Source organism: Apiospora aurea (assembly GCF_038362705.1).
Source record: "Apiospora aurea strain CBS 24483 chromosome Unknown utg000010l_segment0_segment0, whole genome shotgun sequence".
Classification (NCBI taxonomy): domain Eukaryota; kingdom Fungi; phylum Ascomycota; class Sordariomycetes; order Amphisphaeriales; family Apiosporaceae; genus Apiospora; species Apiospora aurea.
The window spans coordinates 1,517,193-1,530,890 of record NW_027117397.1 but is presented as its reverse complement, the minus strand read 5'-3'; the positions used below and the strand labels follow the sequence as shown (position 1 = coordinate 1,530,890).

Here is a 13,698-nt window from a genome sequence, read left to right as displayed (position 1 = left end):
ACCAAAAGCATGACAAGGCAGATCAACATGATTGGCCGACATGATGGAGAGGGGAAAGGGGGGAGACCGGGTGCGCGGGAGAGATGTGTGCGATTCCTACTACGTGGTATTCTAAGACGTTTGAGTGGAACAGATGATGAGGAAATGTATAGAGTGAGATGACCGAGGGAAATGTTAGAAAGTACATAAGTTGAAGTTGGCAAATAAGCTGTTGAAATCAAATACAAACGCGCCTGATAAATCGATGTTTTGTTAACCGTCATACCGGGATTCTGCCAAGAAGAGACCATGAAGGGTGACGCACGTAAACCCTTGTCAATTCCGACGAGACACGGCAGGGAAGGTTATTGCAAGAAGGCAGGGACCAGAAAGAACACGACTCTTGTGCCCAGTGGTGGCAAGTTGTAATCATCACAAGGTACGATACCTGTAGTTACAGTCGCCTCACAAGCCATCGAATTTAGTAGGTAGTTCAGGTGTCATTCTTGGTATTAGGTTGCTGGTGATTAAGTAATCATACAAAGGGAAAGTAAACCGCAAACAGTAAAAGGTATCATCGTGTTTCCTGCAATGAACATGTATGGTCGCCACGCGACGGGGGTATAACCTGTCCATCCGTCAACCGCCCTCCCCCTACTTTCGTAAAACATGGAAAAATCAATCAAGCTCGCACTCCTCATCGTGATCTTCGTGACATTCCTAGATGGTCACCTGGTTGGTCGGGTTGTTGCCCAACGGCGAAGTGGTGTCGTAGAGCTTGTTGTGGCCGTTGAGCGCGTTGCCGTTGCCGTTGCTGTAGCCGGTATTGGCGTATCCGTTTCCGCTTAGGGTACCGTTGCCATGGGCGCTGCCATTGGTATGACTGCCAGTTTGGCTGGCCAGGTCGTGGGTCTTGCGGGTGACGGTGGGTGCGCTGGGGAGGTTGGTGCTCTTGGACGCGTGACCAATGGAGAAGACGGGGCTCTCCCACTTCTCGCCCTTGCGAGCCAGTTCCTTGTACTCGGTGGCCTTGGAGCTGATGCCACCGGGGAGCTGAATGTTAGGGAAGATGCTGTCCTCCTTGGTGACAGCCATGTTGACCTTGGTCTTGCTGGCGACTTCATCAACCTTCTCCTTGCCCTGCATAGCCCGCTTCTGGATGGCAGTGACGTAGCGCTGGTAGATGTTGGAAGCCTGCTCAGGGTTCTCCTTGGCCTCGTCAAGGGCACGGTCGGCCTCCAGCTTGACTTGGTACATGACCTGGTCAAACTGGTTGAATTGGTCCTTCAACTGCTTCTCGGCCACCTTCTGCACAGCCGGGCGAAGCACCTTAAGCATGATGGGCTTGAACATGCCGAAGAGCAGCTTGTGGTTGGACTTAACCAACTTTACCTGCAAGTTCTTGACATCGACATCGACCTTCTCAATCTTGAAGAAGTTCTGGCGGTCATCCTTGTCAGCCGAGGCCAACTTCATGCGGAAGCAGAAGCCATCGCCACCCATGAAAAGGTTGGCAACACCGGTGTCGGTGATGGAGGGGAATCCCTGCTTTCGCTTGACGTAGTAGCTGACATCGCGCAGATCCATCTGGATACCAGTTACCTTGACATCGAAAGCCTGTTTGTTTTTATTGGCGAGGTTCTTGCGGCCCCAGCGGAAGTAGTGGTCGCTCGCGATCTCGAAAACGTTGGGCATAAAGTTGTCACTCTCCAAGACGAGGTTCTCCACAACGGCATCGATCATGGGATCGGAGTACTCAATGCGGGGAATGGGGATGTAGGCGATGCTCTCAAATGCGGAAGGAATGATGATCTCAGTCAAATCCTTGATCAAATGAGGCTTGAAGGTAGGCTTGCCATTGGCGTCGTTGCCAAGGTCGTTGAACAGCTTCTGGAGAGACTGCGCGAAGCGCTTGTTCATTGGGTCCTCGTCGAACTGAGTAGCAAGGAACTTGATCTCGTCGAGAATACGATCGGTGTGCTGGCGGTAACGGTCGCGAAGGAGATAGTTGCCGTGGTCATACAGACGATTCCACTCCCTGGTCGAATCTTCCTCCATGATGTAGCCCTGCTCTTGTAGGCAGCGACGGACGTACTTGTTCATCGACTTGAACCAGTTCTTAAGTTCAGGATCTCTGTCTGCGTCCGCGTAGACGGTCTGGATAGAAGACCACAGATCGTCGCTGGAGGTGCCGTTGGCAAAGCGTTCGATTAAGGTCTTGAGGTCAGCCTCGGCCTGGGCCAGACCAGTACGGCCCTCCTGGACGGTGCCAGTAGCACCGGTAGTGACCTGCTGGGCATGACCACCGTACTGTTCGGCAAGGTCGAGCAAAGTGGTAATAGCAGTCTGGTAGTCGGGGTGTTGCTGACATTCAAGCACCATTTTCTAAAGCATGTCAGTAAAGTGGGGGAATATTGTGTCGCTAATGCGAACATACCTTCAATCGCCAGATAGTCTGCTCACGACGCTCCTCGGGCATCTTCTTCGAAAGATATTGCTTTGTCCGCTCTCGGTATTGCGCGGCAGTCTCCTTGCCCTTCTCCTTGATCTCGTTGGCCTGTTGGCGGTCCTCTTCAGAGGTGTTCTCGTGGAGACGCTCTCGGGCGGTACCGTGGGCCGCCTGCTGGCCGGCTTGGTCGTTGACGCCGCTGGTGGAAGGCTGGGCAGCATTGACACCAGCTGAGGCAGCATCCTTGGCATCCTCCTTGGGGTTGCCCTTGTAGAAGTTCTGAAGCTGAGACTTGACGTTGTCCTTGTTGACGTTGGGAGCTTCGTGCCAAGTGTTGTCCTGGGCCGGTCTGTCGATCTGGTTCAGCGCGTCACTGTCGGGGCGAACTTTGTTGGCGGTGTTGGCGGCAGCGTCACCAGCCATGTCGCGAAGAAGAATGGTCGCGTCATTAAGCAACTTGCGGAACTGTCCGTTGGTGATGATCAAAGTTCCAAGCGTTCGCAGGCCTTCCAATGCCTGGTTGCCATGTTGCTGGGCGGTCTCCTTGTTAATGGGAGCGTTCGGTGTGCTGACAGCCTGGGGGTCGAACTGGGTAGTCTGCCACACGAAATCCTGCAGCAGGTTGCCCTCGTTCTTGGACAGCAGCAGGTTCTTTGCTTGTTCAACGACGCTACAGAAATCACCAACAAGAGCACGACCTTCGGCGGAGAGCTTGTTGGAAGGGTTTGCAAGCGCTTTGGAAGCAAGGAAGCTGTTCAGGGCGACATCGATCTGGTCATTCTGTAGGCGCATCGGGTGTCAGTACATTGCCAGCGGACAGGACAAGAACGGCATGCGCAGGGAGAACATACGGATGGCACCTTGCCAGCCTGGAACGCGTTGATGATGCCGTAAATTTGCAGCTTGCGGTTGACATCGGCCTCCTTCTGCTTCACGTCTGTGGGCTTGTTGACCGACATGATTGAAGATGGGTTGGTCGTAGTAGTACCAATCGGAAGTCGTATATCGTTTGTCAAGAGGGATATGGGTCGTAGGTGGATGTATGGGTGGTTTGGGGGGTATTAAAGCTTGTATGGGTATATAGGGTATCAAGCTTTTGGGGGGTATCACAACGAGAAAAGAGAATACAACAGTAGATGTTTAGATGGGAGGAGAAAGCAGGACCAGTGCGAGGAGCTGGGGAGGGAGAAAGGTTTTATGAAGTCTCAATGGGATAGATCAAAGGGGGAAGGGAAAGGCTTGCGGCAGGTTTTCTGTGCAGTGCCAAGTTAAACCAGGTACTGCATGGATTGCATGTATTGCATGTACCGCGCCAAAGGGTGCTCGAGTGTTGAATGGGTTGGCTGGTGGTGACGTGAAACATTGAGTTGTGGTACGTCATCGTTGGATTGGCATCTGCGACCCGTCTGCCGTCCAGTCCTTGTCCTTCCTTACAGGCCTCTGCGCCCACGCAAGCACGCTGGACAAACAAACGCTGGGCCTAATTCCCACGCTCGCTTCCCCCAAGAGCCCGAAAAACAACCCCATTCAGGCCACTAGCATGCCTACTAGCCCGCGCTACTCCTTTCAGCCCTCATACCATCTGTGAGATTACATAACCTTCCTCGTGGAAAATCAGGTTATGGGCGATGCCTGCTTCCATTGCCGGACAGGTTTATGGACTGCCACCTCCGGATACAGCTAGATGAAGGTGATTTCTTCCCAACCGGGACAGGTCCTTCGAGCTAGGGTGGGTAGCTCCTGTAGCTATGCTATGGGTGCTATGGGGAGCTGACGATTGGTCCGACAGGGGTGCCGGCATGCAAATGCCACCAGCCTGCCAGCCGCGATCCTCCGCTAACCAAAGACCCAGTCTGCCAGTAGACCGCACCCACCCGACATGGAAACTGGGCCTGCTGGGCCTGCTGGGCCTGGACCTAGGGCATTCTGCTGGGGCCATGCCATGGGCTGTTCCAGCAGTCAGTGCAATTTTCGTCCTTCAGCCTACATACCTACACTTGGCTGTTGTTAATCTCAAATCCCATCTTAGCTGCATCTAGCAAAGGTCCAGCGCGACATCGTCATTACCTGCCTTGTCACTGAAAAAAAAAAAACATCGATCCATCAATTCAAGTCGAGTGGCATGGGAGGTGGGCAGGTATCCACGACAACGGATCACCAGATGGCTGGAATGAGCTCTGGAACACGATGGGCTCGATAGCAATGCCACCCCTCATTACCTCCCAATCCCCCAAAATCGCAGCAACAATTGCGATTGCATTTCGAACGATTGATCTACCAGCTCTACCAACAGCACTCGATTTGGCCAGTTACTATCAGTCGCGTAGCCACCAGCCTGTCCTCAATCGTTTGGGCTGCCAGTAATTTCCCTTTTGCTGATGGTTGAATCTGGCGATGACGCGTGCGAAGCAGGACCACTCATTGTTTGATTCGGCGTTGAAACGCGGCTTTCTTTTGGCCAGGTCCTGTCATCAATGGAAGTGCCAAGCACTATCACCTTGGCATCATCGAATGATGGATGACTTTCAACGCGACAGCTTCTGAAGCTAAGGAAGGGGATTGTCTTCTCGCCTCGAGTCAAATACGTCATAGTGCAAAACGGCTGAAGGGCTAGCTGACTTATCACATCGAGGCGCAAACCCGAAGGGCACGAACGGAGCCGCCACGAGGGACGCCTTCAATTCATTTGAGCACATTCGCGCATCCCCTCTCTGCCCGTCCTTTGTCGATCCAGCAGGAATGCACTGGCGGACGTTGTTCCGGAGCATCATCTCCAAGCTGCCCAACGTTCGAAGTGCAATCTCATTTCGCACGTGTGGTTGCAATGCGTATCAGAATGCGACTTGCAAGCGTACCGCAAAACAGGGATGCATCTGGGGGCAGCATTGCGGGCCCCGCAATGATGCAAAGATGCGCATCTGGTCTTCTGCCGTCCCATCCGCACATGGACCAGCACTGCGCAACCTTAATTTCTCAATCAGTATGCTTGTCTTTTGGTCGTCGCTAATGGATGCCTGCTCGGCCAATGAGAACGGCGTCGCAAAATGGCAGAAAAGAAAACATCCAGTGTTGTCGCATCACGTGTTGGACTCGCAGTGTCTCTTAGATGATAGTCAGCATAGATCTCTAGTCGCGGATCTTCCTCATATCCCCGAACTTTGCAAGTCGTGGGATCCGAACCCCTCCAGCCAGTCTTGTCGCACCACACTTGACACTATAGTACTGTCGTTAACGAGGTGGGTAGGTGTCATCCCGCGTTGGACAGAAACCCCCCGCAGATGGCGTCAACACTGGCACGCCTTGGCTCCATTCCCGAATATCAGGTGCACAGTCGGAGGGACGAGATCTACGATGAACGCCCCATAGTCAGAATAGATATGTCGGAATCCGGCTGTTTTAGGTACGGACAGGTATCATGGTCTGGGTCAACCCGCTTGCCTAGGATGTCATCGGGTCTATTTTGGTTTTGATGTTTTGTAGCATTTGCGTAATGCATCTTTGGCATCTTGGTCCCTACGTCGCCGTTTTGCCCTGAATACATCAAGTTCTTACTGTCAGCTTGACAGCACAAAGTCGGGCACAGTGCACGCGCTGGTAGATGTGTTGTGGTTTGTTATGTTCCGATAGTATTTCGTCATTGATTCTCTCTCTCGATAAACGTCCCACACACGATTGAAGCCGAAGGCGCAGACCACGGCCCGATCAGAACTCCCCGTAGCGGCGTGAACGGGGCCCGAAGCCTCTTAATCCGTAGGGGTCAGGTACACCATTTGACCATGCAGAGGCATTGAGCACCACCCTACACACGTCAGGCGCTTCGATAATGTGTTTTCCAAACATGCCAAATTGACGGAACATAATCATGCCTCCTGTGGCAGATGAATGTTGTTTATGAGGCAATGGTTGGCCACACTGTTTGCATAACGGGTAAAGGCCTGGTATCTAATCGGACAGAAGAGTTCGTCCCATGATATAAGATAGAGACGCATTCACTTCTTATCTGTGCATCTCTTGACATGTGCTGGCAGGCTGCATGTATTAGTTAAGTCGTGATATTGGTCGACGCATGAATTTTAAGAACATAGGACCGTCTCCAATTACGCACGAAAAAGGAAAGAAAAAAATAAAATAAATAAATAAATAAAACGACAAGATTACAGATAACTCCCCATCGTTCATCAAAGGGTGCACCACGCCCTTGGTATGCAGGATTGAAGAGCATGCAGCCCTGGGTACCTATTGTAAAGGCTGTCCCCAAGTCGTCTTAAAGTTCCTGCAAGATCGGCATCGGCTTGCAGTTGGAATAAGAGGCGGTCTTGGCGACCGATGCCTGCCACCAGCCCGCAATAAGAGTGGTGGGGTACTTTCGACTTCCAACCCGACCAGCTGCAATCCTCGCAAGAGAGCGAACGAAGAAACCACTTCCCATCATGGATGTATGTAATGTAATCACACTTTGAAGATAAGACAGAATTGGGTAACTTTGGCCCAGGAAACGATGGCAGCTAGCCCATTATCAAGCAGCATTGATACGAACTGGTGGAGGCTCTTACTGGTGAACGGAAAATCAGTCGCGGCGATTCCCAGTGGATCTTGACGACTGGAGTTTCAGGGTTCCAATGTTTTCCACGTGAAGCCAGAATGCACCTCGAGCCATCCTTTTGCGATGCTAGGCTGTCGCTACCTTTGCTATCTCGACACGACGATTTGGCCTAGATCGTTTCTGCTTCGTCACCAAAGCTGCTACCCATGGATCCGTTTCACGAATACTTTGCTGCCTGTCCCTTTGCTTTCCGCCCTTCGCTCTTGCTTCATTGGCGCTCACGCCGGTAGCGGGGCATGATTTTCCAAGCAGACATAGACGCCTACGCAAACGTCGCCTTATTCAAGCAAGCAGTAGCTTGTTCTTTTTAACGACCTGAATCATCGAGTTTGAAATCGACTATCCTGATAAATATGACCATGGACGCCTCGCATCAAGACCTGTTTGAGAGAGCTAGGACCCTGCAATCCGAGCTGGAGCAATTCGCGGCCCACGTGCGCGAAACGCGAGGTACGACGACGCAGCTATATTCGAGGCTGCTCTCACTGAGCTCGGATGTGCAGGCGGACGCCAGAGCCCTGGAAAAGAGGATACAGCAAGTGCGCGAGGCCCACGACCCTAGTGTTCAAGATGTGAACGGGTTGAGCGGTGCCAACCTCCCATTCTACGAGGCCATCTGGGAGACAGCAAAGCGATCGCGAGATTTAGTAGACATTAGATGCAAGATATGCATCAATCCTACCTGCAAGCTACCACTAGCACCCGGAAGCCGGATCATGCCTTCACTGGGAACCCAGTCCAGCTCCAAGCTACGCCACATCACAGTCGACGTGATTACTGATGGCGGCCTAGCTTGGTATAAGGTCTCGACGACAACCAACAGGAAACTTCTCTATGATCTTGCCAAGGAGGCTGTCTATTGCGGGGACAGTGACGAGGAGGATGACGATCCATTTGAAGACGAGACTGCTGATCTTGACATTCCTCTGTTGAAGATTGCCAAGGACATGACCCAGGCAGCGGCAAATCACAGGATTCGTACGAAGCAACCAAAGGCATACATCATCCTTCCGAGGGTCTTTGAGGGCGAAACTGTCCAGGTCGACAAGCTTCTTCAGCTCTGCCGCAAGACCGGGGTTACTATACTGTGTGGTGCTGATTTGCCGCCTGTCCCTAGCTTCGGTACGACTGCCGTCGTACCCAAGAGCATGACGGACGTCCCACGGCGCCTCAATGACCCGGATCTCGCGGTAGAGTCCGACAGCGAGCCGGTGCTGCATGGCATCAGCCTCATGGAGCCATTGGAAGCGTGCATGGTAGCGAACGGCGTGGACGATATGTTGCAGATCTCCGATGGCAGGATAAGCGCGACGGAGGGCGAGACCACCTTGCCAGACGTGTCGCGCCAGTCGGTCATGAGTGTTATGTTTCCCCACCCTTCGTCATCCTTTACAGAAGTGTTGAATATTGACACCTCTGTTCTCGTGGCGCTCGCGTCCGACTTCTCCCACACTGCTGTGCCGAGGCAAGGCTGGTATAATCGGCATCATGTGGCGCACTGGGAACAGGAGAAGAAGGAACATTTCCTCCCGGCTCATCTTTATCCTACACTAGGGGATCATGAGCTGGTATGTGTTACAGAGGCAGCAGAGACGCTCAGGCACATCGTCAAGACAATGGGAACACCTGCGGAAAAGGCAAGGGCCCGCGTTATTCTCGGCGACGACGATGACGGAAATGAGATTGGACAGCAGGAGCTGGTAAGGGCACTGCAAGACCTGTCGATATATGAAGTGCCATCCAACTTCAGGCTACCAATCCGCGCTGTCGATAAGAATGAGAAAGACTGTCAGAAACAGCTCCCCGATGCAAGCAAGCACGTGCTGGCCGGCCAGCTCAATCCCGGTAGGTCTGTCTTCGCCTATGGATGGGCGGCAGGCGTTACCAGCATCACATGCAATGCCGCTGCGGTCAAGCAAATGGCGACGGAGCTGGAAAGGGAGACCGGGCTCGACGATTCCGCCTGGCCATCCATCTGGGCATTTCCGACGTCTCGGCCGCTTGTGGGAACACCAAAGCCCGAAGGGGTCCCAGCCGTGCGTGCAAAGAAACACATCGGGGACTGCCAAACCAATGGGTGTATATGTGGTTTGGATAAGTTTTACGCCGAAAAGGACAACAAGACTCTGGACTGACCTGTGCATGCTGTCAACGTCGCCATAAGACTCGGATAAACTTCCGAGAAACGAAGCAAATGAATCGACTCAGCTTCGTGGTAGTTGAACCATCTGTTACATGGATTCAGTCAACAACCATTGGATAAACTTGGATGTTGCCCGAAGCCTTCCGCGGGGCTACGTTGGACAGATCCCAATCATCCGCGGCGAGATACGAGTAGCACTTGGACATCTAGAAGGACTCCTGTAACCGGCCAAACCTCTGCAGCGGCAGCATTATTATCAAATTGTTATTGTTCCCCCGTGATCCAAGATCCCCACCAGCTTCCCCAAGAACTAGATCCGTCCGCCATCCGAACTCAGGTGGCCGCGGCGAAGCGCCAGTATTCCCCTCGATGGATATTTGGCTTGAGGGAGCGCTTCAGACAAGCTGCTCTGAGCCTGACCATGCACCATTGTCATCTCCAGCCCGACGCGCCCTACTATTGACATCAACAACAACGGCCAGACACAATACTGGCAGCCAGGTCTTGTATGGTGAGGGGATGGCCCAAGCATGCGGTCACCACTGGGGTCTTTTTGCCACCCAGCTTATCAGCTGAAAAGCGCGCATGGATCGCTCTAGATCCAAAATCAGCCAGAAAAGTAAAGGAAATAGCGGCACGAGGGTGGGGAATCGTTCGAGTCTTGAATATGATCTGCGTCGGACCATGCATCGCATTGAAGAAGAGCCTCTCAATTGATGTTAGGTCCGACTATGTTTCCGACTCTGTCTGTGTTCATTATGATTCTGCTGCTGCTTGCTTTGTCTCAAGGAGCCGGTTCATTAACACGCTGTATTTGCCGGTATTCATCGGGTCCAATGAGCCGTCAAGGACTAGATACGGGTGGCAACCAATTCAACCAGAAGTTCCTGCTTACCTGGGCAATGTATCTTATCTTCGCACGCCGTTTCGGCCGGCGGCCCCGCATCGCCAAGGTGCCATGGGCAGCACGTCAGAGCGTTTACCATCACGGCATCGTGCTCAGGAAGTCAGAGCCGGCCAGGCCGGTGGTGAAACGCTGATCTGCCACCTGATTCGAGTGGAGAGCTCATATCAATCCACTTCGAGTGACAGGCTGTGGGGGTACAATCCGGGGCTTCAGCCCACTTCTGTCACTCTCCCCAGATAGGAACCGGTTAGATGGATCCAAATATGGAGCGTCATCATCATTGTCAAGAGTGGGCACCACTGAAACCGTCTAGCAGCCCGGCTTGGCCAGAAGTGGATGCCGTCTTGCCGCTGTTATCTACGGCGCAATGGCCACATGAGGCGATTGCCGATTCTCATCTGCGAACCAAGATCCATGCGATGATAAGGCCCTGCCGCGGATCAAGGTCATGAGCTTGGTATCAGATTGGTGAATACAGGTACCCGGCTCAGTTAACTTAAAGCACTGCTGAATCAATCAGTGATGCTCATTCGCCCCGAAACGGCACGGAGAGCTCTGGGGCTACTCGGCCGTGTCAAAGTACATTGGCCAACCCTAAGTGGCACTTGCCGAGGCATTATTCTTCCCATATTGTTCTGGTGCTACCAGTAAAAAATGAACAAGGCTGGCTTGGCCTTTCTCCAAGACTCCTCATCGGCGACCTGTCCGAGAAACTACCGACGGGTGCGTTGGCCTGCGGCCCAGCTCTGTCCGAACTTGCACAGTTAAGCCAGTTCTGGAGTTGACTACTTGGGCCCACCCTGCCAACAATTATCATTGGGATCCTGGTGTTGTTCAATCTATGATTTGGCTATACGGGGCGAGGAGGATATACCACACGACGAAGGATACGACATCTCACGCTGTGGGCCTCAGTAAGGGGCTGCACATCGACTGCTTCATCTTTGCACGGCAATCCCCTTCCGGTGGGATTTTGTCCACATCTGTTTCGATGGTGTCAGCAATGACGGTCAAGCTGTGGGCCAAAAACGCCGACCCAGAGTATTCTGGTCCATCACTGTGATCTATCGTATCTACTTCAATGCATGAATGAGCTAGTGCGTTACTGAGCCGGGGAGAGAAAGGGAGAGTCTGGATGGTTCCAAGTCGCTGTAGGGAGCGCGCTCTGAAGGTCCCGTTTACTCGGCTGAACACTGGTTACAGGCCATTCACCGAGCAAGTAATGAAAAACACGCAACATCCCAACGATGTGACTGTAACAAACATGATACTCACTCGGCGGCTTTCCCGGTCCCGAAGCAGTGCAGTAGCCGATACCGGCTTATTCCGTTCTTTTTAGACAGGCTACGTCGTCCAGCTCTCCACTGTAAGCACGATAGGATGATCCGGGAGTATACCCGAGTCACCCCTCTCTGCTCTTCTTCACCGTCATTGGCCACGGAGGCCTCCGCGACATGTCGTTTGGCCAGTGCTTGGAGGAGCAGCCGCCTGAGAAAACAGGGATTTGAAATCCACCATGTTAGCGAGATCCGCAGATATGGATCTTCGCATGCACGACACTTCCATGCTAGGCCAGTAAGCACGGTGGCAGCAACCGACGCGCAGTTGTACTTTTCATAGCGGTAATGCAAGCCAAGCCCATGCTGCTGGAGAGGCAACCCACGTATGGCACCCCTTTGCGGCGGCCCGCTTGGGGACACCATCCATACCGAATCTTTGGGAGTAGGCTACGGGTCGGCCGAGAGCAGAACTCTAAAGTGCTGGCACACTCAGTGACCCCCATGGTACCCATTATTTCTCCGGATGGCTACAGCAGGTAAGGCTGATGCGGCGCGACGGGCAACGACACACCTACAGTTTTCAAACACTTTGTTACGACTTCGACATATGGCTCTTCATTCCTCAATTCGCTGTGATAACGACGAATAAGGCTATGTTGCCTCTTCCCTACTTGGCAATCATATACATATTTGCAACGCAATCAGCCGCGTGTTAGCTTGGGGCCTCTGCACTATGCTTCGAGCTGAATGGTCGGTACCAAGCTTGTGAAGCTGCCCAATAGCGACTTCGAGTCAAGCGGGATGGATCGTGTCAAAACTACTCTGTATACGCCAACCGAGGTTGGCTTGTACGGATGTGCGAAATTCTTCGCTCTGTCTGCTCAATGCTTTTGCTGCAATACAGTGGACTTTACGCCGGAGCTCCCGAAACCATGGCCTCCGCTTCGACAACGACGACGGCGCAGGAGAAGCCCCGAGGCCGCAGGCGGATGTAGGGAGTGTTCCAGAAACCGAGATACTGGATCGGTAAGCAACCCTTTTGGAAGGGTTCGGAGTCCGTGGCTGGATTTCCACGGACAATTTGTCGGCCACAGAGAGTCATGCATAATTGTAGCCGTCGGCGGCCTTGGCCTTCTTTGGACACCGGTTGAAAGATGGGCGCAGACCGATACCGAGCGCCAGCTTTCTTCCGATACAAGAATTTCCCGAGGTAAGTCGATCTTTTGCAGCCTTCCTCAGCGTTGGCAACGCCACCGGTGAACTTTGGTAGCTAAAAAGGAAAAGAGGGTATATTATAGAATATATATTATTACTATAATTTAGCGCTTATTAACGCTAGTATATTCGTTCGCTTTTAATAAGGTTTATTAAGTTTAATAACGATAAAAAGCGTTTATTAATTTAAATATTAAAAATACTTTTAAAAGTAAACTACGTTTTATAATATTTAATTAAATATATAAGTTAATTTATAATATATATTAATTATTTTAATTTAATTATTTACCTCGTCGATTTTAATTAATTTAAAATTAATTTAAAAGGTATTTAAAAAATATTTAGAAAATTAATTTAAAGATTAACTATAATAAAAATTAATATTAAAAATATATTAATTTTCTTAATAAAATAAAAAGCAGTTAAAATTAACCGTTAAAGGGTAAATCTAACCGGTTTTTAGCTCATTATTAGTGTCGCCTCTGTTCAGCCGTCCATCCCCCTGACGACCCTTGTAGAGAACCCCCCCCCTGTACGTTTCTCGACCGCTAGACAGGCAATGCTGCCAAGGAGCCAGTGCGACTAATCGCAAGCCATTCCACCACGTGTAGTCATCTGTATGCGTGGAGCAGAGTGAGTTATACGAATGCATCTATACTATCGGTCTCTTCCTTCTTTTCTTTTTCTATTAGTAAACTGACTAATAAATGGCAGGCCAGGGGGTTACCGGCTCTGGCGAAGAAGGCTCAGCCAGTCTGGTGCGCATAAGGACCCCATAGCTGGTTAACTGTTGATCATCCGTAGCCAAATGCCGGGACAGAGTCCCGCCCCTTGGCAACTGTCGGCAGAACTGCCCAGTTTCTGACATCGCCCGTCCACCTTCCCACATTACAAGAAGGAAATTCAAAAGGAATGGCTAGAGTTCACTAGTCCCGCCACACACTGTCTCATCAGCTGAGGAGAGAGAGGCCAACTCGGGAAAGGATCAATGATAGATCACCCATCTGCCCCCTTGAGCTTGGCTTTACTCGATAAAAAACCGCATCCCGGCCTCCTAGCCATGCATCATGGCCGCTCAATCCAGGCTCCTCCTCCGTCGTCACCAGCAACATTTACCTG

At 51.8% G+C, this 13,698-nt stretch overlaps 2 protein-coding genes across 2 annotated transcripts; one reads left to right on the top strand and one right to left on the bottom strand.

Moving 5' to 3' along the window:
* Positions 1-699: 699 nt before the first annotated feature.
* PG986_014510 (uncharacterized protein) lies at positions 700-3,387 on the bottom strand (the record flags this gene model as incomplete). The annotated part of the gene is made up of 3 exons (XM_066850732.1): positions 700-2,364; positions 2,417-3,208; positions 3,280-3,387. The coding sequence occupies 3 exons, from the start codon at positions 3,385-3,387 to the stop codon at positions 700-702; spliced, it is 2,565 nt and encodes an 854-aa protein (XP_066692970.1).
* Positions 3,388-7,390: 4,003 nt separating this feature from the next.
* Positions 7,391-9,166, top strand: PG986_014509 (uncharacterized protein; the record flags this gene model as incomplete). The annotated part of the gene is made up of 1 exon (XM_066850731.1): positions 7,391-9,166. One exon carries the CDS (start codon positions 7,391-7,393, stop codon positions 9,164-9,166), a length of 1,776 nt encoding a protein of 591 aa, XP_066692969.1.
* Between the last annotated feature and the right edge of the window lie 4,532 nt (positions 9,167-13,698).